General features: G+C 44.5%; 3 protein-coding genes across 9 annotated transcripts in view; 1 reads left to right on the forward strand and 2 right to left on the reverse strand.

Annotated features, from left to right (window-relative positions):
- CTNND1 (catenin delta 1) overlaps positions 1 to 7,184 on the reverse strand; it is a 48,169-nt gene extending 40,985 nt beyond the window's left edge. For all 7 annotated transcript variants that reach the window (XM_007196473.2, XM_057553529.1, XM_057553528.1 and 4 more), the window contains exon 1: positions 6,959 to 7,184. The gene's annotated coding sequence lies outside the window, so the exon portion shown is untranslated. The remainder of the gene's footprint in view (positions 1 to 6,958) is intronic.
- A 441-nt stretch (positions 7,185 to 7,625) lies between these two features.
- BTBD18 (BTB domain containing 18) lies at positions 7,626 to 20,003 on the forward strand. The gene is made up of 4 exons (XM_007196532.2): positions 7,626 to 7,685; positions 13,802 to 13,877; positions 14,783 to 14,947; positions 17,941 to 20,003. The coding sequence occupies exons 3-4, from the start codon at positions 14,824 to 14,826 to the stop codon at positions 20,001 to 20,003; spliced, it is 2,187 nt and encodes a 728-aa protein (XP_007196594.1). The 5' UTR covers positions 7,626 to 7,685; positions 13,802 to 13,877; positions 14,783 to 14,823.
- Positions 20,004 to 20,769: 766 nt separating this feature from the next.
- SELENOH (selenoprotein H) lies at positions 20,770 to 22,481 on the reverse strand. The gene is made up of 4 exons (XM_007196469.3): positions 22,177 to 22,481; positions 21,944 to 22,089; positions 21,710 to 21,840; positions 20,770 to 20,954 (listed from the first exon to the last, which is right to left on the reverse strand). The coding sequence occupies exons 1-3, from the start codon at positions 22,296 to 22,298 to the stop codon at positions 21,740 to 21,742; spliced, it is 369 nt and encodes a 122-aa protein (XP_007196531.2). The 5' UTR covers positions 22,299 to 22,481; the 3' UTR covers positions 20,770 to 20,954; positions 21,710 to 21,739.
- Positions 22,482 to 22,724: the final 243 nt, after the last annotated feature.

Here is a 22,724-nt window from a genome sequence, read left to right on the forward strand (position 1 = left end):
GACCACCAATCTAAGGGGAAAAAAAGACAGGGGAGGCAAAAAGACAAAGGGAGACACCAAATAGAAAGGGGAAAGCAAACGAAAAGAAGAAAACGTAGGAGAATCAGTAGAGGGAAATGGGGGTTTAAAAAAATTATGGAGAGCTGGGTGAAGGAGTTATGATAGGAAGCTACGGAGTGCCAATAGAAATTAAGTTTAAATACTATTCAGAACACTAGTTTCATGGGTTATTTAGTATGAGGGAAGGAAAAAAAGAAGGAAAATCTTAGGCTGGAAGAAACCAGGTTTCCAGGCAAGGCTGCATCTAACACACGTGTATTTCCCACGGGCCACAGTTCAGCTTTTCCACATAGAAGAGCAGACCTTCTTCTCAGAGGCACACTTCTCACAGGAAGCGCTGATGAACTCAAAATTTCTCCAAGTTTCAGTTTAAATAAAGGTTGAAAATAGAAAATGATGTTTCCTGAACATAAAAAAGGGAGGTTTGTTTCAAGAAAAGACATAGTAAAAAAAAAAACTGCCTTCATTGCTATGTAACTGTTTCCTGTACATTCAAAACTAACGTTATCCTACAAAATCCTGGTTGGACAAGTGAGACGGCAAGGAAAAGAATCTGGTTCAAAGTCAAGAATAATAAACCCAAACAGAGCTTTTTCAACCCGCTCTCTGCCAAAATTAAAGGAAGTTTATCCTTGGGTGCTAGAGTTCTGTCTCTTGTAGATACAAAAAGGTGGGAGAAACTTGTATTGCTGTTTTTTCCCCTGAAGTATCCAAGTCTCCTAAGAAATTACTGCAAGAGATTCAAGCTTTGCCACCAGCTTCTCTTCCCTCACTCACACCTTACTTTATTAAGGGTTACCCATTCCCCTAGCACCCATATTTTGGACAACCCTGCCCATGTAACTCCCCAAACCTGCCTATTGCTAAAGGCACTTTTTTCCCCATTAAAGAAAAAAAGTTAGCCTATCCATCCAGGATGCCCATTTATTCTGTAATATAAGCATCTATATCCACCATAGAGTCTCAGGTTTTAAGACACCTTAGAGGGAACTTAGTCCAGCAGACAAATGATGTTTGAGTTCACTTAAAGTATCCATTCTAATAGCAAACACAAGGTGTTCCCATGAGCTGGGCAACATCCTATGAATTTTGCACGTATTAAGTCACTTCATCATCACAACAGTCCTATGAGATGGTTAATATTATTGTCCTTATTTTACAAACAAGGAGATCAAGGCATAGAGCAATTAAACAATTTTCCCAATTTTGGCTAGTTAAGTGGTAGAAGATTTGAACCCAGGCAGTCTGGCTCTGGCATCCATGCTCTTAACCATGCAAAGCTGCCTTGCCTCTCTAAATTTATGGAACACTGAGATTGGAAATTCCCTGTTTAGTCAGCATATTGATCAAAAAATACAGAATAATTAAGCATTTGTGGCAAAATTTTAACAATTGGTGTCAAGGTGAATGAAGGGTATACAGGAGTTATTGTGCTACTCTTCCAACTTTTCTGTAAGCTTGAAATGTTTTCAAAATAAAAAGTTAAAGTTTCTTTTATCATCACACAATGGCACAAGTTTTGTGAAAGTGATGCCCAAATTATCTGTTAGCCATCAAAGAAGGCTTTAAGAAAACTCTGGATCCTTATAATGTTCCCACTACATGCCTGATTTAAATTGCCCACACCGGGACTTCCCTGGTGGTGCAGTGGTTTAAGAATCCGCCTGCCAATCCAGGGGACACGGGTTCGAGCCCTTGTCCAGGAAGATTCCACATGCCACGGAGCAACTAAGCCCACGCGCCACAACTACTGAGCCTGTGCTCTAGAGCCCGCGAACGACAACTCCTGAGCCCACATGCCACAACTACTGAAGCCCGCGCGCCTAGAGCCCATGCTCCGTAACAAGAGAAGCCACCGCAATGAGAAGCCCACGCACCGCAATAAAGAGTAGACCCCGCTCGCCTCAACTAGAGAAAGCCTGCGCACAGCAACGAAGACCCAACGCACCCAAAATTAAATAAATAAATTTTTAAAAAATAAAATAAATTGCCCACACCACTCCAAAAAGGCTTAAGGACTCACTGGAGAGGAAATGGCCTTAAAAATGGGGAGCACTGTCCCTGAACCAGAATAGTAAATGTGGGCCCTGTTCTCAATACTTAATATTTAATAATCAATAACATGCAATTCCAAGTAGACTTAGTGGGAAAAAAATTACTTCCAAAAATACATTATACAATATAACTAAATACAAATTAATCCATACCCTTATATCCCACTTGTTAGTTCTAACCAGAACAGTTTTTCTTCCCCGCCTTCACAATCTCCCTGCCAGGCTATATCAATGCCCTCTATTGCAAACCTTGGAGGCAGCTGCATTTAGGCAGAGCAATCCCTATTTCAGCTTCTCAAAGCATTTAACCCCTTTTGCAAGGGAAGAGAACATGAAATCGTATACTGATAACCTATGGCTTGTTCCTTTAGGCAAATTTCTTGTTACTATTATTCCAAATTTCCCATGAAAATTAATTTGGGTTCTTAAACTCATAAACTTCCCACTTTGTGAACAAAATCTCCTGAAGTTTCACAGTGAAAGCAGTGAAAAAAGTACAATGATGCCCAAACATACTTTCTTTGAAGCACTAATGTTCAAAACTATGTTCCCAAGCTTTCTGTTTTCATTAACAAGTATAAAAACCATTCACTTCCAACATGGCTGAAAGCAATATTTCCCTGCTGCGGCCCTGATATGTTCTGGGTAACGAGTTCCTCTCCCCAAGAAAATGGCTGCATTTAAGGTTTCAGTGGTTGAAGTTAACAGCTGCCTATAGTATGAAATGAACTGACTAGGACCCTTACTTTTTTTTTTTTTTAATTTATTTATTGATTTATTTTTGGCTGCGTTAGGTCTTCGTTGCTGCGTGCAGGCTTTCTCTAGTTGTGGCGAGCAGGGGCTACTCTGTTGGGGCGCTTGGGCTTCTCACTGCGGTGGCTTCTCTTGTTGTGGAGCACAGGCTCTAGGCGCGCGGGCTTCAGTAGTTGTGACACACGGGCTCAGCAGTTGTGATTTGCGGGCTCTAGAGCACAGGCTCAGTAGTTGTGGCGCACGGGCTTAGTTGCTCCGCGGCATGTGGGATCTTCCTGGATGAGGGCTCGAACCCGTGTCCCCTGCATTGGCAGGCGGATTCTTAACCACTGTGCCACCAGGGAAGTCCCGGACCCTTACTTTTTACACTATTATTTGTACCGTCTGCCCAGAAAGAAAACAGGACTAAAGAGAAATTAAAATTTTAAATCTTCAATTATTTCCAGAAACTTTATTTAAAAATGGAAGGCGGGAGATGTGTAAAAGGTTGAAACTACAGACTAAAGTTTCAAAATTACATTGCAATTTTATTAATCTTTCTTGAATTGCTTCCTATTTCAACTTCCTTTCAGCCTTCCCCACAAAAGTCCCTCACTGATTCCCATAGTGCCTATTTAACCAAAGCTTACTGAGCACCTCAATATATCCCAGACACTAAGATAGGTGCTAAGAGGATACAGAGGTAAGACAGTACCTACACTCAAGTAGGTCAGTACAGAGGCAAAGACAAAAATAAATAGATAATTTAATAGAGACACAGATGTAGAGAACAAATGTATGGACACCAAAGGAGGAAAGTGGGGGGAGGGGGGTGGGATGAACTGGGAGATTGAGATTGACAATATACACACTAATATGTATAAAATAGATAACTAATAAGAACATGCTGTATAAAAAATAAATTAAATAAAATTCAAAAATTCAAAAAATAAATAGACAATTTTAACATAGTGTGATAAACATTATTTGAACTACCTGCTACAAACCTCTCCCTGCAAGTTGGCAGTATCATTCCAAACCACATGCCAGAAAATTCTCTGGAAGAAGAAATTTCACTGACAATCAAATGAAGTTTGAGACATTTCCAGTAAGTTTAAGAAAGTAGAGGAGGGGAATGGTGTGCATATGGAAAGACTCCTGTTCTAAAGATTGAAATAATATCCATTCTAACATATCTAGCTCCCCACCTCCCCACAGGCTTTATGGAAAATGGATTTTTTTGCGTACATTACTCTAACACGGAGGGGGTTGGAAATCTAAATAAGCACTGACCTTCAGGCAAGATGAAACACTCCTGCCTCTAGCAAGGGCTCATTTTAGTTCTGGCTCGTTTCTATTCTCTGTGGAGAATGGCAGTGTTTTAGTGGTTAAGTCCACTAACTTTGTAGTTAGTCAGACCAGGGTTTAATCCTGGCCTTGGTCACTTACAAGCCCTGAAATTTTCAGCAAACCTCAGCATCTCTGAGGCTCAAATTCCTTAAAAAACAAAAAATAAACCAAAAAACAAACAAACAAAAAGTTGTTGTAGGAAATAAAGTAAATACAATAGTTTATGCAAAATGCTTAGCACTCAGTAAAAAAACAAGGAGGGGGGTGGGGGAGGGAGGGTGGGCAGTTAGTAACAGAGGACCACCAGGTGCCAAAATAGAAAGCAATAAATTATTACAGAGCTAATCATTTTGCTATTCCAATTGAAGAGTGATCTATGCTTAATTTATTTGCATCCATCCTCTCTCACTCATCCTTAGAGAGCAACTACCTCATAAACCCAAGGCTGAATTGCACTTGGAGCTTTTTTTTTTTTTAAGATTTCCAATACTCCCCATTTTTATCCTAGCTGAAAGAACATGTTCTAACCCCTGTAACTCTCCATAACTGGAACCCTAAGAAAGGCACTCGGACTCTAAGCACCCAAAGGAGGCCCCCACCTGGAACATAGCATACCTTAGTCATATAACAAAGAAACCAACAGCATACAGGAGTCAGACAAGGAAAGAAAAATCTGCACAACTCTTACTTACTTGTCTTTTTTTACCCCCAAACCAAAATGGGGAGCAAAACAAAAAATAAAAGATTTACTTATTCACACCCCTTATTATATTTCCTGGAAGAACTAGGAGAGGTGAGGTAAAAGACAAATCTTCCATCTTATCATCCAAAAGGCTCTAATAGTACACACCAGTCAAAACAATGCCTCAGTTCGTGAAATAGTCCTGGACGCTAGTTAACTAGGATGTTCACTGCAGCTACACAAAGCCCAGCATTTAAAGCTGGACCCAAACCACCACCACTCAGTCATCCAGAACCTATTTTCAAACTGCCTTTGTACTCCTTCTTCAGATTCCCTCATCCCTCCCCCTAAAGGTTGAGTGGGAAACTGACACTCTGGTAGCAACATGACCAATCTTCCAAAGATCCACCAAGAAACCCCTAGGCTGGGGTCAAGGCAGAAAGAGCATTTGAAAATTTGTTAATGAAATAAGAACTACAGCCCAACAGACTGTACACATTGTCCTTTTTCTTTCTTTTTAACTGCACTTGCTATAATTAGGAGATCCAGACATTAAAATCTTACTGTAGCCCTTGCATAAATTATATTAAAAGAAGGAACAAAGTTCCATTTCCTCTGAAGCCACAACGTCACAAGAATGAAATCAGCTTTCAAGAAATACTCATGTCTGGAAAAGAAATTCAAGGAAGTGTTCTAGTCTAAAAAGAATTAAGGGGTGGGGGGTACAAAATCAGAGGATTATTATAGATACATACCAGTTTAAAGCTAATGAGCAGCTTACATATTAAGGCCCATCTTGTTACAATTAGGGCAGTATCTATTGCAGTTATAATTTTCAAATGATTCGCATTTTCAAAGGGAGAAGGAAGAGAACATCCAGTTTTCAGCCACTGATGAGTTGGTTATATGGTTATCTAGCATCAGTATTTTTACAAGAATGTGTTTGCAAAACAAAAACAAATCTTAAAATTAAATATAAGACATGAAAGCAGTCATGGGCCTTCAGATCTTACAGGCTTCTGATTTCACGGCAAATTAACCAAATAAAAAACTCACCTCCAAAAAATAACTTTGTTTGGTTTAAAAATAAGAATTCCCCTTGTGCTTTCTCAAATGCATCCTAAACACTAAAGTTTGTGTAAGTGTTTTACCCTTAGCCTAACCTTATTTTAATCCAAGGCCCTTTCAGAGAGCACAAAGCTGAAAATATTTTCACATGTGCCACTTTACTCAGGTGAACTAAAAAGCATGATTAGAATTTCCTTATTCCTTTAAGCACATAAACCAAACGTTATCGTATATGCAGGCTGAACATACAATACCTCCACAAATCTTTGCTAGCAAAGGTAGTTTTAGAAGGAAGGGGATGGCAATTCAGTTACCATGGATCCATTTATTTTCTTTTATAAGGCAAAGCAGGGAGGCTAAGTCTAGAAGGAGAATGAGGCTCCTACCCACCACACCTGGAAAAGTAAAAGAAGGATCCACCCAGCAACAGCAGGGCTGAAACCGATCTGGGCCGTTCAAACTCTCTATGGGAAAAAATATCACCATTTAAGCTGCAAAGCTCCCTGCAACTTTCCACTTCCACAAATCTAATGATAAAAAGGAGAAAGAAAAGTTTTGAAACATATGAAGAACCATCTGTATAACTAGCTTCCGACCCGGACAAATTCCTTTCCCAACCCACACGCAACATGCCAAAAAAACCAACTTTTGGTTTGGGCTCTGAAAACAGAAGTTTGTTAGCCTAACCTAGAAAAAAATACATAAAATCAAAGAACACACCAAAATGTACATTTATGGAATTGCTCTCACCCTCCTGAATCTATTCATCTCCCTATATTAGAGAGACCAGAAGTTTGTTTCTGGGTCTTGAACATTTTACTTTGCTTTAAATATGATAAAATACCAAAATTCCCCGAAATAAGTAGAAAGAAAAATTAACTGCTTAAAAGTTACCCGTCAGCATAACAGACTCTCTCGTTTTTAAATTCCCTCGGTTACCGTAAGACAAAAATTCAACTTGGCTTATCCTCCTTTACCCGTCTATACACATATTTTTTAAAAAGGCACACACCTCAAATGTGGACTTCTAAAAACCAGTCCTTTAAGAAAGAAAACCAAGGCTTCGTCAATGTTCTGAGAAAGACAAATCCAGCAAGGTAGTTGATTTTTCGCCACCTCTTCCTCCTTTCAGGATCTTTCCTGCTCTTCTTTCTCTCTCTCCCTCTTTTTTTTTCTCTCAGATCCAACACCTAAAATGGAAGTTGCACCCAGCCAAAGGCTAGGGAGCCTGGGTGGTGACAAACTGATCTGGCAGCCCTACCCCCTCGCTTTCCTAAGTGATGTCAGCCCCTGAGAACTTCCAATAGGAGCCGGGCATAAATCAGGGAGCTGATTTTATCCAATAGGAAACTTTATTATAGGAAATTAAAAAAAAAAAAGGGTGGGAGAGCAAGAGGAGGAGAAAAAGAGACAGGGGGAAGTTATATATATATATTTATATTTAAAGTGGAGACCTATATAATCTCTGAGGAATTACTGCAGAGCTGGGAGGGGTCGGGGAAGGGGGCTGAAGGAATAAGGGGTTTTTAGAATGGCATGCCTAAGAACCTCGGTTCTCGCTCCCTCCTTCCTTTCCGGGTGGGGAAGCAAAAAAGAGCTGATTTTATTTGCCTGCTGCTATTTGGTTTGTTGCTTTCTACCCCAAAGCATTTCCCCAAAGGAAGACAGGAAGGGAAGGAGCGTGAAATGCTAGAAACAGGACTACAATGTGTTGATTGGGACGGTAGGGGATATCTGAGGTAAACTCTCAATTTTATTGTTTTGGTTTAAATGCATTAGAGTTAATTAGAAAACCTAATGCTTGGACTTGTTAACAATTTTCAGTGTCTATACTTTCAACTAGAAGGAAGCTGAATCCACTAGGCTGTTGAGGAAAATCACTGTCTTCCCATTTGTCCCCAAATCAAAATAATGTGGGTTTGAGGGGGAGAGTAAATGATATCCAATAAATAATATATTTGGAGGAGACGAGAGCATGTGTAAGGAAAAGAAAATCTCATACCTAGAAAATTCAATTTATTTGTTAACTTTGAGCTTAAGACTGTCTAGTTCATACATTCTGTTTATGCTTGACCTGAATAAAGGATTATAGCAAGTATTCTTTTTCTGAATTAAAAGTTATCTTTAATATGTTCTTAGACTATTAGTCCATGAAGGACAGAGATTGAAATTTTTTTTTTACATGCTTGACAAAGACTAGTATTTTATGGTCATTCGGGGATTAGCTATGTGAAAATCATACTGATAAATTGAAAATTTTCTTTCTTACTGAAAAATCTATCCTGTAAACTGCTACCAAATGAATCTTCATGAAGTTTTCATAATCTAAAATAGTTAAGAGCATAGGTTCTGCAGTCAGACTGACTGGCTTCAAACCTTTCTCTGCTGTAAGTATACTCAATCAAGTAAATGTTCTACATACTTTGTGACCTTGTAAAAGTTATATAATCTCTCTGTGACTCAGTTTCTTAACTATAAAATGGAGATAATAGCTATATCTCTTTCACAGGACTGTTGTGAGAATTAAAATACACATAAGGTTCTTAAAATGGCATATAGTACAAACTCAATAAGAACGAGTTATTATTACCAATATCTACCCTACCGAAAAACTTTCAGTGATTCACCATTGCCCAATAATAGCAACCAATAAATGAAGCATCTATCACGTGAGGGCACTTTGCACTCACTCACTGTCCCTAACTTCTAAGACACCACCATGGAGATAGTATTACCACCGTTTAGAGACGAGAAAATCAAGGCTCAGCAAGGTTAAGAAACTAACCTGAGCTCATCTGGCTAAGGAGTAAGCCCCTCATCAGTCTGACTCCAAGGCCCATGCTCTTTCCATTACCTTACACTGTCTGTCCTCGTCCGTTTTCAAGATGCCATATTTACTCATCCAATACATTAAAGTAACACTTATTAAGCATAATCTGACCTTTCCTTATCTTTCTAAACTGGAATTCCGCTCCTCCTCAGGATGAAAGTGTCCTTCTAATCAGGTTTATCTGATCGTTACCCACCCCCTCGTATTTGGTCTATGGTCTCATATACCCTCATATTTGGTCTAATGTGGCCAAAAAGGACTTCTCTCAGAAGTGCTGGAAGAGGTAACAGACATCACAGCACTTGTCTGACAGGGTTTAAACAAACTATAATAGAATAGGAAATGAATACATTTGACAGAGAAACAAACAGCCTTTAAGTCTCATTATCTAAGAATCTTTTCCTGTTACCTTATCACATCTTCTACCTCTACTTTCCATCTATTCCTAGTCTTATATAGCAAGTTTAAAAGCCAAAGATGAAAAAAAAAAAAAAAGCCAAAGATGATTGTCAAAGGAAAACAATCGGGGCTTCCCTGGTGGCGCAGTGGTTAAGAATCCGCCTGCCAATGCAGAAGACATGGGTTTGAGCCCTGGTCTGGGAAGATCCCACATGCCGCGGAGCAACTGGGCCCGTGAGCCACAACTACTGAGCGTGCGCGTCTGGAGCCTGTGCTCCGCAACAAGAGAGGCCGCGATAGTGAGAGGCCCGCGCACCGCGATGAAGAGTGGCCCCCGCTCGCTGCAACTAGAGAAAAGCCCTCGCACAGAAACAAAGACCCAACACAGCCAAAAATAATTAATTAATTTAAAAATAAGTAAATAAAATCAAGCAGAATAAATTTTTAAAAATTGGTAACTTAAACTATAAATAAACAAAAACACAATTTAAAAAAAAAATTTTAAAAAAAAAGGAAAACAATCAACACATGTTTGTTGATTCACTGGTTCCTAGGTCAGAGCCATTATCTAGAATATGCTATGATTTTCTAGAGATGGACTAGTCTTGTGTCCTTCACACCACCACTAACTTGTAAGTAAGTATTTTGCCTTCCTTTTTTCGTGTGTATGTATGTGTGTGTGTGTGTTTTCCTGTCTCCCCCACCAGAAGATAAGCTCCATGAAGGCATAAAAAATGTCTTTCTAGTTTATGGTGTATCCCCAGAGCTCAGCCTTGTATCTCATATTTAGCAACAGATGAATAAATGAATGAAGTCTGTTGGCTTACTAGTTATATAATCCTGGACAAGCCATTTAACATTAATGAATTTGTAGATAACATTCAAAATAAAATTATATACAAGTCAAAAAAGTTAACTCAGTGGTGAAAAAGTTGTTAAATTTTAAATTTATCTCAAACAGCCATCTCCAAATAAAGAATCACAAGGATTAATACTCACTGAGGGAAAAACTGTTTATACTCAGTGAACAGAAAAAAGACTAGTTCCTTCTGGGTTATTTTGAGCACCATCCCACTCTTCCACACGTCAAGGATAATGAAATAGACAAGTTTCCTGCTCTCAAGTTTACATTCTAGTTGGGGTTGGGGGGGGCGGGGTGCGGTTGCAAAAGATTAACAGATAAGATGTCAGATGGAACATTATGCAGACATCAAAACAGACTTATGAGAATGACTTGGGGCTTGTTCTAGACTGGATGTCAGGGACAGTCTCTCTGGACAGGTGACATTTAAGTTGAAATCTGAGTGGTAAGAAGCAGCCAACCATGAGAAAATATAAGCAATGGCAACTACTAACGCCAAAGCCCTAAAGTGTGGGGCTGAAACATACTGGATCCAGCAGAGCATGTTGGAAATGAGAAGGGAGGGATAGGTGGGAATCAGAATGTGAAGGGTTCTATAGGTTAGAGAAAGGAGTTCTGATTTTATTCTTAGGTGGAAGAAAGCCTGTGGGGATTTTAAACAGCAGAGTGACATAATCCAGTCCACATTTTGAAAAGATCTGGCTGCTTATGTGCCAAATGGATTAAAGTAGGGGCAAGAGGACTTCGCTGGTGGTACAGTGGTTAAGAGTCCGCCTGCCAATGCAGGGGACACGGGTTCAAGCCCTGGTCCGGGAAGATCTCACATGCCGTGGAGCAACTAAGCCCGTGGGCCACACCTACCGAGCCTGCGCTCTAGAGCCCATGAGCCACAACTACTGAAGCCCACGCACCAAGAGCCAGTGCTCCGCAACAAGAGGAGCCACCGCAATGAGAAGCCCGTGCGCAGCAACGAAGACCCGACACAGCCAAAAATAAATGAAAATTTTAAAATATAATAATAATTTTAAAAAGTAGGGGCAGGAGCGAAAGCAAGGAAATTAGTTTGAAGGTCAAGTTGCAGTGATATGGAGTTGACTACAGTGGTAGCAGTAAAAATGGAGAGAAGTCAATGGATTGAGGATGTGTTCAGAGATACAGGGTTGTTTTTGTTTGGGGCTTTTTTTTCTTTCCTTTTTTGCTTTTTAGTTTAGTTTTGTTTTGTTTTTTATGCATGGAAGACTACAGTCAGTGCTCACTCTTGCAACTCTCAAAGTTTAACTGCTCCACCAACAACCATCACCACGTACACACAAAGAAAAGATACCTTAAAATGGTGAAAAATTAGGGAAGAGCCGTGAAATAAAATTATACTTAAAAAAGAAGTGTTAAAATTATTATGTAGGGCAGAGCACTGTGCTGTGATGGCTCTACTTCTAAAACAGACTAAAACTATAAATGCCAAAGAGAAGAAATTTTTAAAAATCCAACTCCAAAAAAAAAACTGGCTATCCATACAAAGGAAAACAAAACATTTTTACTCCTTTCTACCCTCTGATGACAACACATTACCATCCAAAGTTTGTCATTTTTGAAGCCCTGCGTAGGATGGCCATTTATCATTCCCTTTAGAAAATCTACTAACACAAGATATAACTGAAATTGGATTAAAAAAAAACAACAAAACCAAACATAAAACCAAGAAGTGAGTCCTCGCTACCTCTTGAAAATTAATCTAATACTGATAACAATATATTCATGAGAGGATGTAATACTTATATTTTCTTTACAACCCCGAAGAATCACCTATAGTGGTATTGCACCTGCATAATTTAGTCTTGATTCCACAGTAACAGAGGCGTGAACAAGTATTGTCCTGCCTTTTTTTCCTTGCTTGCTCGCTTTCTTGTGTGTGTGTGTGTGTGTGTGTGTGTGTGCTGACAACATCTAAAACCTGTCCTTCTGCTAAGTTTTATGTCCTTTCACGAATTGCTACCTCTTCAAAATATGACGGCAACCAAAAATGTCTTCTGTTCCTTGTTTCTTTCTTCGTCTTAAAAGCAGGAGCCTCAAACTAGGGAAAATATTACCTGACTTGGAAATCCACCCCCACCCCCCATATTTCAATCAACCACCTCAAATCCTTTTTGAAAAGGTGCAAAATATCAGTAAAGATACACTTGAGCGCCCTGTACTACTCACCCCTCTACGTTTTGTCCGTGGGCAGGTTCCCCTTCTCTTAGACATCGTCCTTCCTGCCTCCAGTTGGCCTCCGCGGGGGCTGCTCTGGGCGAATTCACCACACTTTGTCCCCAGTGGTGTTGGATTCAGCCGGCGCCGTCCAGCGCTGGACATCACCTGGCAGCGACCCGAAGCCGGGACCCGCGTCCTAACGCGCACAGGGCAGAGAGAAGCTGTCCAGATTTCTAAAGTGGCTTGGCATTCTCTCTTCTCGAGATCTTTTAATTTTTGGTATCATCCCTGAGAACAGCTGTTTCCAGTCGGGAAGTGTGCGAAGGAAATCAACACCGGTGACCCCCCCTCCAGACGGAAAGTTCTGCCACCCCCTGGATCACGAGGTCTCCGAGATGTGGGGCTGGAGTGGAATCTGTGAAAAACTTGAATTCAGAAACTAGCCCGAGGACCTTGTTCCAGAACATTCCTGGCCTTAGAAGACATCTAGTGAGAGACATGGGGGACAAGGTGCGACTGGAGCCATCCAGAGGCCTTCTCCTCCATTACGCCTGGGGTGCTCTTAGTGGGGCCGAGGCCATTCGCAGCCTCCTCAAAGGGAAGCCGCAGGTGCCCTTCTACCACCTTGGAGCCTGCCCCGTTGGGAGTCCTGAGCCTCTTTTCCGTGCGTTTTCATCGGGTACAGAGGACGAGGCCGGCTTCCAGAAGAATTCCTTCCGAGGGGGCCCTTCCCCCTTCCTCTCGCAGCCCTGCCGCCTTCCCGCAGCCTCCAAGTCCCTGGAGACTTAGCCTCCCGCCCAAAGCGCTCCTCGTCCTGTGATTGGCTCTTTGAGGAGCCTCTGCCAATGGGGATAACGTATTCGGGCAGACGTAAGCCCGCGAGCTGGGGGAGGAGGAAGGACGTCGGGGCCGCGACGTGCGGTGAGTGGAAACGTGGCGCGAGGTGTGTGGCACCGGCCGCGTGGCCTCAGGCCCTCGCTGTCACCACTTCCCAGTGCATAAGGATCCCCGGGCCTGCGGCAGGACGAGGGCACCAGGGAGTGGCTGCAAAGCCCGTGCGGCCGGAGGTGACGGTGTTGGGTGAGCCTTGAATTAGGGCCTCCGCGATCCCCACGCTCCATTCCCAGAAACCTTTGCGCCGAGAGCTCTGTCTTCAAAGGAGTTGGGCCGAGGCGCCCAGCTTTGCAGGGCCTTCCCTGAAGCCCTGCTTTCCCCCGCCAACCCCGATTCCCTTGGTTCTGGACGGGGAGAACCCTCAGGACATTGTGCAGCTTTGCTAAACCCCACCCCCACCCCCAGCCCCGTCCCGCGCCAGCCTGGACCTTGGGAGGAAGCAAGGCAGGCTGGACCGAGGACCCAAGCACGGAGCGGACAGCAGGAGCACCTCCTGCCGCAGAGCTCTTCCAGGTTGGGTCTGGGGACAAGGCCCAGGGCTGGTGGATTGGGAAGCTTCCCCAGGGCCTACCTCTGGGCCCTTGCAACAGCTGCCATCCTCCATCCCCATCTCTCTGGCTGGGATGGAATTGAGCCTACAGTTTCTTAATTTTCCTTTCCACTCTTTTCTTTCCTGATAGTTTGACGTGAACTGTTCGGAGCTTCAGTGCCACCTGACAGAAAACTGCGTGCCAGAGAAGGAGCACCGGCTGTGCAGTGAGTGTGGGGATCTCAGTGCAAAAAAGCTGGAAACGAAGTGAGCCTGAAGTCAGAATACCTAGCTTGTGTTGGGAGGGGTAGAACGCGTAATTATCCTTGCTTTATTGTTAGCCAGAGAACTGACCAGATTGACAAACCGAAAGGCCAGATTCTTTGCCAATTTCCAGGTGGAATCAGGCTCACTTCGGTCAAGAACATCTGAACCCACGGTGGCAATATTCTTACTGCTGTGAGAGACCTTCCCACCAAGTCCAGCAGCTTCTTTTCTTTACTGTGCACCCTCTGCTGGTTAGTGTGATAGAGTGAGCTCAGGGAAAAGAAGGTGTGTACGACTTCCTAGAGGTCATTTAATACTCCGTGGTGTTTTGTTAAAATGTGTTAAATTGGGGAAGTATACCCATGAAACGGTGCTCAGGAAGAATATGAGTAGTGAGCAGTATAGGAGTTGGGTTTCTGGCAAATGTGAATGAGGAAGGTTTAAGGATAAGAACAACTCCATTTTTGGAGTGCTAGTTTCGTGCCGGACACTCACAGTACTAAGCAATTTGGTAAAATTGACTCATTAAATCTCTAAAACAGCCTTACGAGGTACGTACAGTACTGTTATAATTCCCATTTCCTAGATGAGAAAAGTAAGACTCAGAGAAGTTAGGTCATTTGCCTGAAATTATACATCTAAGCTAATAAATAACAGAGCTGAGATTCAAATCTAGGCTTTCTGAGCTCCCACCTGTAACCACTAGGATATTCTTTCTTAAGATACCCTTGGCACAGTTCCTGGGCTTATGGTTCCTCAACTCATGCTTTTGTCTCCCACTTTCAAAATTTCCCTGTCATTTCAAAGACAAAAAAAAAAAAATTAGGTATAATCGTGCTTCTGAAAGGTATTATTTCACCCACAGGAATCTGATCCATGAAAACCTAGGTTTGTTAAGAGACCAACATGTGCTCTTCTGCCAGTCCCAAAATCCTATACAGGAATCCCCGGTTCCTCCGGCTAGCTTTTCTGCAGCTTCATCACCAGCAACAGAGTGGTGTGTTCTGTGATGTCCTTCTGCAGGCAGAAGGTAAGAGACCAGTAGGGACTCAATTGAAAACTCACCATAGACTAAGATAAAATGACTTCAGGGCCAAGCAGTGCAGGAAAAAACCATGAAAGTGTGTAATTATCGCCTTTGAGTACTGTAAGCTATTTGATAAAGAGCTTGGCTCTTTCTAGGACAGGTACATTTTTCAAGAGTGAAAGTGAGATTATGCTCCTTCGCTTAAAAAATGAAACTAATTACAAAGTTTTGTAAGCATAGAAATTCGGTAAAACATGGATACACCGTAGTGGGATGGTTGTGAACATTGAGTTAACATACGTAAAGCACTTAGAACAGTACTTTTAATGTACTAGGCACAATGTAACTATTAGATGATACTATTACATATTTTCCTTTTTTCTTGTCTTCAAATTGATGGCTTTTATTGTTTTGTTGTTAAACCTAAAAACATATAGCTTATTTCCATCCCTTCCCTTTACACTTGAAATGTTAAATCAGCTTGGGGTAGAGCCTGGTATAGTGTAAAAGGCCTAAGACTAGGAGTCCGAGTTTAAGTCCTAGTTTTGTTACTAACAGTAACAAATGAGCAAGTAACTTCACCTCTTTCCAGTTCACTTTCTTCATTTATCAAAAGGGATTATGACAGCCAACACTGTGTAACACTCTACAGTTTGCAGAGTACATATAGCACAGTTTAGTGTCTCATTTGATTCTTATAACAGCCTTGTGAGATGCGGAACGTTACATGGTTCCAGCTCTACAGATGAGTGAATTGAGGCCTAGAGAGTTAAGTGACTTGTCTCTTGGTTCTCTTAGGAAGTGCAGAGTTGGGATGCATTCCTTAATTCAAAATAAACATAAAAAGTATCAACTGCCTGGTGTATGCTAGTATACTTTACTAGCATGGCATGTAGTATATATGAAGATAAGTCCATCCTCGTAAGGAAACCGTGTAAAGGGGAGACGTTCCAATAACCAGTGCATCCAGGTAACTGGGCAGTATAATAAATAACATTGGGGTAAGTATAAGCTGATACAGGAGCACAAAAGAGGAGCATCCTTCACAGACTTGAGTAGGTTGGGGGATGGGTGTTAGGGAGAATTTCTTGGAGGAAATAACTCCATAGGGGACTTCCCCGGTGGCGCAGTGGTTAAGAATCCACCTGCCAATGCAGGGGACACGGGTTCGAGCCCTGGTCTGGGAAGATCCCACATGCCGTGGAGCAACTAAGCCCGTGCGCGACAACTACTGAGCCTGTGCTCTAGAGCCCGCACGCCACAACTACTGAAGCAGGCGCGCCTAGAGCCCGCACTCCGCAACAAGAGAAGCCACCGCAATGGGAAGCCCGCGCACCGCAATGAAGAGTAGCCCCCGCTCGCCACAACTAGAGAAAAGCCCCCGCGCAGCAACGAAGACCCAATGCAGCCAAAAAATAAATTAAAAAAAAAAATCAACTGTTAAAAATAAATAAATAACCCCATAGGTGAGTTGTGAAGGACAAATAGAAGTAGGAGGAAATGGGGTAAGATTTTCCCAGGCAGAGAAAACAGCATGTACAGAGATGTACACGTGACCAGGGATTTGCGAGTGGTTCATTATGGCTAGAGCACAGACTATAGGTGTATTGATCAGAGGTGTGGCTAGAGAGGTCAGCAGGTCTGAAGTGTTACACCAAGGAAGTTGGTCTTATCCTAAGAACGCTGGGAAATGTATTTAAAGGTTTCAAGAAGGTCCTAACTGCTTTAGAAACAGCACTTGGGCTGCAATGAGAATTATTAGATTGTTACTGAGCCCAGTTAGGAGGCTATTTTGGAATCCAGGAGAGAAGGAATGGTGGCCTGAACTAAGGCACTGAGGATAGAAAGAAATATATAGTTTATGAGCTATTCAAGAGAATTTACAAAACTTGCTGCAGTTAAGAGCATAGACTGTAGCCCTGGGTTCAAATCTTGTCCCTGCTCCTTAACTGTAATTGTGGGCATGTTACTTCACTATGCCACAGTTTACTCATCTGTAATGACAGCTACCCCACAAGGTTGTAGCGAAGATTAAATGAATTAATGCTGCTAAAATCCTTAGATGCCTGGCACATAATAAGGACTCAAAAAGTATTAGCTTTTTTAAAAAACTTAATGTTTGACTAGATGCAGTGGGTAAGAGAAAAGAATCAAATATGACTTCTGGTTTTCAGGCCTGGGCAATTGGATGAATGTGCTATCTTATTTTGAAGTAAAAACTGGGACGTTTTGGAGTGTGGGGAATGGTGAGTTCACTTTCTAGAAAGGTTGCGTTGGAGGTACTTGTGGGACCTCCATGTAGTCATGCAGGCTACGGCATGCTTAATATCTCAGAAAAGATACCTGGGCAGATGTAGAATCTGGGAAGCCTCAGCAAGCCTTTGCTAACTGAAGCCATTGGAGAGACGGAAATTGCCCGTGAAGTGCCCATAAAATGAGAAGGTTGTTCAGGACAGTGGATACCAGGCAGTGGAGAGAGCTCAGGAGAGAACTGAGCCCTGATTATCCATATCCAGAGCTCATGATCTTTCTGTTAGACCACAAGCAGCTTCCATACAAAATTTTAAACTCTTGTGTGAGTCAAAAACATTTACTCAGCAAGTATTTGATCCTCTACTTTGTGTGAAACACTGGCTATACTTCAGTGAGCAAGACAGACACGGTCTCTGTCCTCACAGAGCTTACAGTTTAGTGAAGGAGATGAACAGTTACAGCACAGATGGCTGAATGCTATGATAGCTACAGAGCACCTAACCCAGACAGGGGGTAGGGTGGGGGAAGGCTTTCTGAAAGCCTAATAGATAAAAACTGAGTTAGCTAGGTAATGGCAGAATGTTCCAGGCAGGCAGAAGAAATAAATTTATCCTTCTACTTGAACTTCTGTGGAGGGAAATTGAGAGAAGAGGCAGCACATTTAGGTAGTCATGTCTGTGCTTAACCCATGAACATGCCAGTCGGCATGAGACAGATAACAAAGTGTTTGGGTTTCCCTCCAGGCGAGGCAGTCCCAGCCCATTGCTGCATCCTTTCGGCCTGCAGCCCCTTCTTCACAGAGCGCCTGGAGCGGGAGAGGCCAGCTCAGGGTCGGAAGGTGGTGCTCGAGCTGGGGGGCCTGAAGATCAGGACACTTAGGAAGCTGGTGGACTTCCTATATACCTCAGAGATGGAAGTATCTCGAGAAGAAGCCCAGGATGTGCTTTCTGCTGCCCGTCAGCTCCGTGTATCTGAGCTGGAATCCCTTCAGCTAGAGGGTGGGAAGTTGGTGAAGACCCCTCAGGGTCGAAGACTGAACAGGGAGTGCTTACAACCTCCAAGTGCTGCTGCCATCTCTGCCAGGGTGGTGGCATCCATCCGCCGCCCTCGAACTCCACTGCCTGTTACCCAGACTCCCTGTCCTCTTGGGGGAGTGAGACCGAAGTCCTCGGGGAAGGAGGAGGGGGCCCAGGAGAAGAACAGCCGACAGAACGCAGAGAACTTGTCTGGCACTCTTCTGCTCAAGAGGAAGGCCAGAGCCTGCCCAACTCCACAGGAGAAAAGCTCTTCACCGTCAAGCCACAGTCAGGGACCTAAAGAGAACAAAAGTTACCCTGCCCTTGGTCCTACAGCACTTTCCCCACCCAGCTTGTACCCCTCTGTGGACGAGCGACTATTGCCCAGAAAGATCAGGCTGAGCCGCGCAAAGCTGTCTCCTGATGTCTGTACATCCGAGCCTGCCAGCCTTTTAAGTGGACCCAGCTCAGTACCCCCAGCCCCTGGCCGGCGTCTTTGGCGGCAGAAGAGTATAAATAAAGAAGCACCAGAAGACGAGCAGAAAACAGGGCGAACTAGTCCTCTACAGAGTACCCCGAGCCAATCTGGTCTTGTTAAGTCGGGTGGGAACAAGAAGCGGAGCCCTGAAGTCAGGGCGTCTAACCCCGACTCTGCAGAGGAGGGGCAGGTTGGCAGAGTGAAACTTCGCAAGATTGTCAACGGGACCTGCTGGGAGGTAGTTCAAGAGCCTCCCCTCAAAAGCTCTCAAGACAGCCCTCAGATCCCAGAACCTGAAGACTCGGAAGAGCCTCCAGGGACTCAGCCGTCCTCAGGTAACGAGCAGGAAGTGTCATCTGCTAGCACAGACCTGTGTGAGGACTTCCCCACGTGCTCTAGGCTACAAGGCATTCTCTCTGCTGGCCACTCCCCATACAACCCAGTGGTGAAGTCCGAGTTCGGGTCCAGTCCAGAGCTGATAGGGGAGGCACCAGGATTGGATATTGACTGCAGAGAGCCCTACGCATTTGACACAGCCCTGCTCGGGCAGCCGTGTGAGGCTGAGGAGTACCGAATCACGAGTGCTGCTGCCGCCAGTGAGCTGGAGGAAATCCTGGACTTCGTGCTCTGTGGCTCAGACATGGAGCCACCCATAGGGTCTCTGCAGAGTCCCCGGGCTGAGGGCTGCAGGACCCCTAGTTATCACCTGACAGAAACAGGAAAGAACTGGATTGAAGGGGAAGAATGGTGTTTGCCAGATGTGGAGCTCTGGCCCAGGGAAATCACAGGATTGGAAAAGGAACCTGCTGGTGAGAACAAAGGGCCAATTGAGCCTTTTAGCCCCTTTGTCATGCCCTCTGAGAACAGAGAGCCAATTGAACCCCTCAGCCCCCTTGTCATGCCCTCTGAGGTGAGTGAAGGGGAGGTGCTTTCAGTGGGAGGCTCCTGGACTGCAGACCTGGAAATTCCCAGCTCCCAGCCACTGGATGGTCAGAGAGACAAACTTCTCCACCTCAACTCCCTTAACCCTCCCCAAAGGTCCTATGGGGACCTCTCACCTCCCTGTTCAAGCTGGGTGGAGACTGGGCTGGAAGTGTCCCTAACTACGGATGAAGTATTATACCCTGCTCCAGAAGCAAGCAAGGAGGGATTTGGCAACTTTGAGTTGTTGGATCCACTTCCTGCTAGCCCTGAAGAGGAAGAGATTGATGTGGTGGACTCGATGTCAGAGGGTATTGTGCCCATGAGTATTCCCTCCGTGTGGCCCGACCCTTCCTCAGAGTCAGAAACAGAGGTGGACATACTAACGTAGTGGAGTGGGGAGGGCAGGTTAGAGGGAGTGGGCGGGTGGGAAATGTTGGCTAACAGAAGGTACACGGGCGGGCTAGCACATGCCCTGTCCTCTTAGCACAAGAGGCAGATATACCCCCAGCTCTCCTTCCCTCCCCAGGCTTTTGGAGGCAGGCAAAAATCGTTCCATGAGTAGAAAATTATGAACCTGAACCACCTTACCTCTTTATAATCTATTTTGCAGTTAGTGACAAGTGAAACAATAAACTGTGTGTCACAACTCTAGTGGGTCGTAGGTAACAGCCAAAGCCAGGTCTCCCAGGTCAAGAGGCATCTAATAACTGATTGAGGAAGAGCTGAGAAAGACCAGCCTCTGTGGTGGGGGTTCTGTGGGAGAGAAAATGTTCCAGGAGGAGGTGTGAAGCAATGCTGGGATGGAACACTAAGTGGGTGGGAGTGACAGGGTATTGTCTAGTACCTAATGTGCGTGGCTTAGTCACTGCCAGTATGGTTAGTCTAGCCAGAACCTCCACAGGGGCCAGGAAGATGTACTTCCATCATCACTTCGGAGAATTGAGTTGAAAAAGATACAGTTGCTTTTTTAAAAAGAAATTATTTTGTTTTTCCCCATAGTTTTTACAAGTATTTCACATGCTCTAACAGGGACCATAGGAGTTCCAGGTTAATTGGTGACCTTAGGCTATGAAAAACACAAGGGGGACCAATCCCATAAGGCTGGTTTAGGGCATCCCTTACCTTAAGATTAAGTTTTACTTCATCACTCGTAGTTTATATCAAACTCAAATACTTTAATTTTTATTAAACCAATCCAAGAACTTTTCAGTGCCTTACTAGAGGATTGCCTCACAACTGAACCACCGTTTCTGGAGGAGAAGAAACCACAGCTTCAGGCACATGACTGAAGTTTGGCCATGTCCCGTCATAAATGCTCCAACATCACCAGGGACAGAGGCTGTGAAAATGAGAGTGGGAAAAAAGTTAGAGAAGGGCTCCAGGCAATCATATAGCCAGCCCTCCTCCCTTGAACCCACAAACCCAGGAGAGCTCAAGGACTGCATCCTCCCCCCACATCTCACGCAACGTATCAAGTGCCTGACAACATGCCAAAGCACTCTATGAAGCACTAGGGATAAAGACAAGGTCAAATCCTGTGACCAGGAGTGAGTACTACAGTGCAGGGTTATTACACGGGGTGGTAACAGAAACAACATACCAGTAACAAAAAACACAAGAGGACAGGAGTAGGCATACCTGAAGTTACACAAAGATTTGATCAGGAAAGGGGAGAATCATAACTTACCAATAAATAAGGGAACCGGTGGGATTTACAGGAAAATGAGGTTTTTTTAAACAAATATATAAAACTGGTCTACACCCCAAGGGCAACAATTAACTGCATCCTCTAAGGACACAATTTGCATTTTTATAATCATTTACATTACCATCTGTATTCCACGACTTAGCTCAAAGACAACGAAATGAAACACGGAGTTAGCAAAGGGCACACTGGATAGAAATCATTTTTTGCGGACTTCAGTTTTTCCCACCAGTAAGGGGAAGAGGTATTCCCACTAGAGGAAATCCTGAGAGCAGAAAAGAGTTATGAAAATGTAGGTCCTGTGTGAAATAAGGGGTTTAACGGTAAGGGCTGCTTCGCCAAAAGCCACACCAAGATCAGTCCACTCGCCCCCATTTCCCATTTCAAACCTCAGCCTGAGGACTTCTGCCCAAACCTCCCTACGAAAGGTACTTCTTCAGCTCGTTCACCACCTCTTGAGGTTCAGGGAACTTGAGTTTGCGTGGGGGCCCCTTCTTAATCCCAGTCCAGAGCTCCGCACCTGGGAAAAGTCCACGAAATCATCAGGTGGCGGCGGTTTGAGACCCGCGCTTCCTCGCCTCGGATCCATGCCCCCCAACGCCCCGCCCCGGGCCCTCACTCACTGCTGCCGTCGGGTCGCAGCAGTGTCACCTCGAAGCTGCCCCTCCGGGGCTTGGTAGGGTTCACCTTCACTGGAAGCTCCGGGGCCTCCAGGCGCAGCGCCTGGCTCAGGGCCGCGGCGTTGCGCCCGTAGACGCGTCAGCTCATGCTAAGGAGAGATGGGGGAGGTCAGAGACTGGGACCCTTGGTCTGCGGCGCCCTTGCCCGCCCCCCATTACTCCCCAGACCCCCTCACCAATGCTCGATAACGACGCTCGCCTCCTCCACTCCCTTCTGGCTGCTAGCCGGCTTCTCCCGCTTCTCGGCCGCTGCGGCCAGCGCCGCCTCGGCCTTCCGCTTCCTCCCGCGGGAAGCCATGGCGCCTGGAGCCCGGCCGGGAACCCAGCCGACCTGGGGCGGGAATAGGGTGGAGATGCGGCCACCGAGGAGGCCAGCCAAGCTCCGAGATCCAAACCGCAACCCACTCAGCTCTCCAAACAAAACCTCTCTTAAACTGCAGAAAGCGTGGCGCTGGGCGCACACGTGGCCTGGGGGCGGGGCCTTCGGGCAGAGCCACTCTGCACGCAGAGACGGGGGAGGTAGGCTCCAGACCGAACCACCAGTGCTTGGGGGGGCGGGCAGCTCTGACAACGAGCCCGGCTTCACACAGGCTTTTCTGTAACCGCGAGACCAGCTAAATGGTGTGCATCACGATCCCTACCCAAAACCGCCTTCCGGGGACCCGCGGACCAATCCCAAACCAAGACAAATTAACTCTAGGGTTAGGGAATCTAAACCCTCTCC

This window comes from Balaenoptera acutorostrata, chromosome 9, assembly GCF_949987535.1.
Source record: "Balaenoptera acutorostrata chromosome 9, mBalAcu1.1, whole genome shotgun sequence".
In the NCBI taxonomy this organism is placed as follows: domain Eukaryota; kingdom Metazoa; phylum Chordata; class Mammalia; order Artiodactyla; family Balaenopteridae; genus Balaenoptera; species Balaenoptera acutorostrata.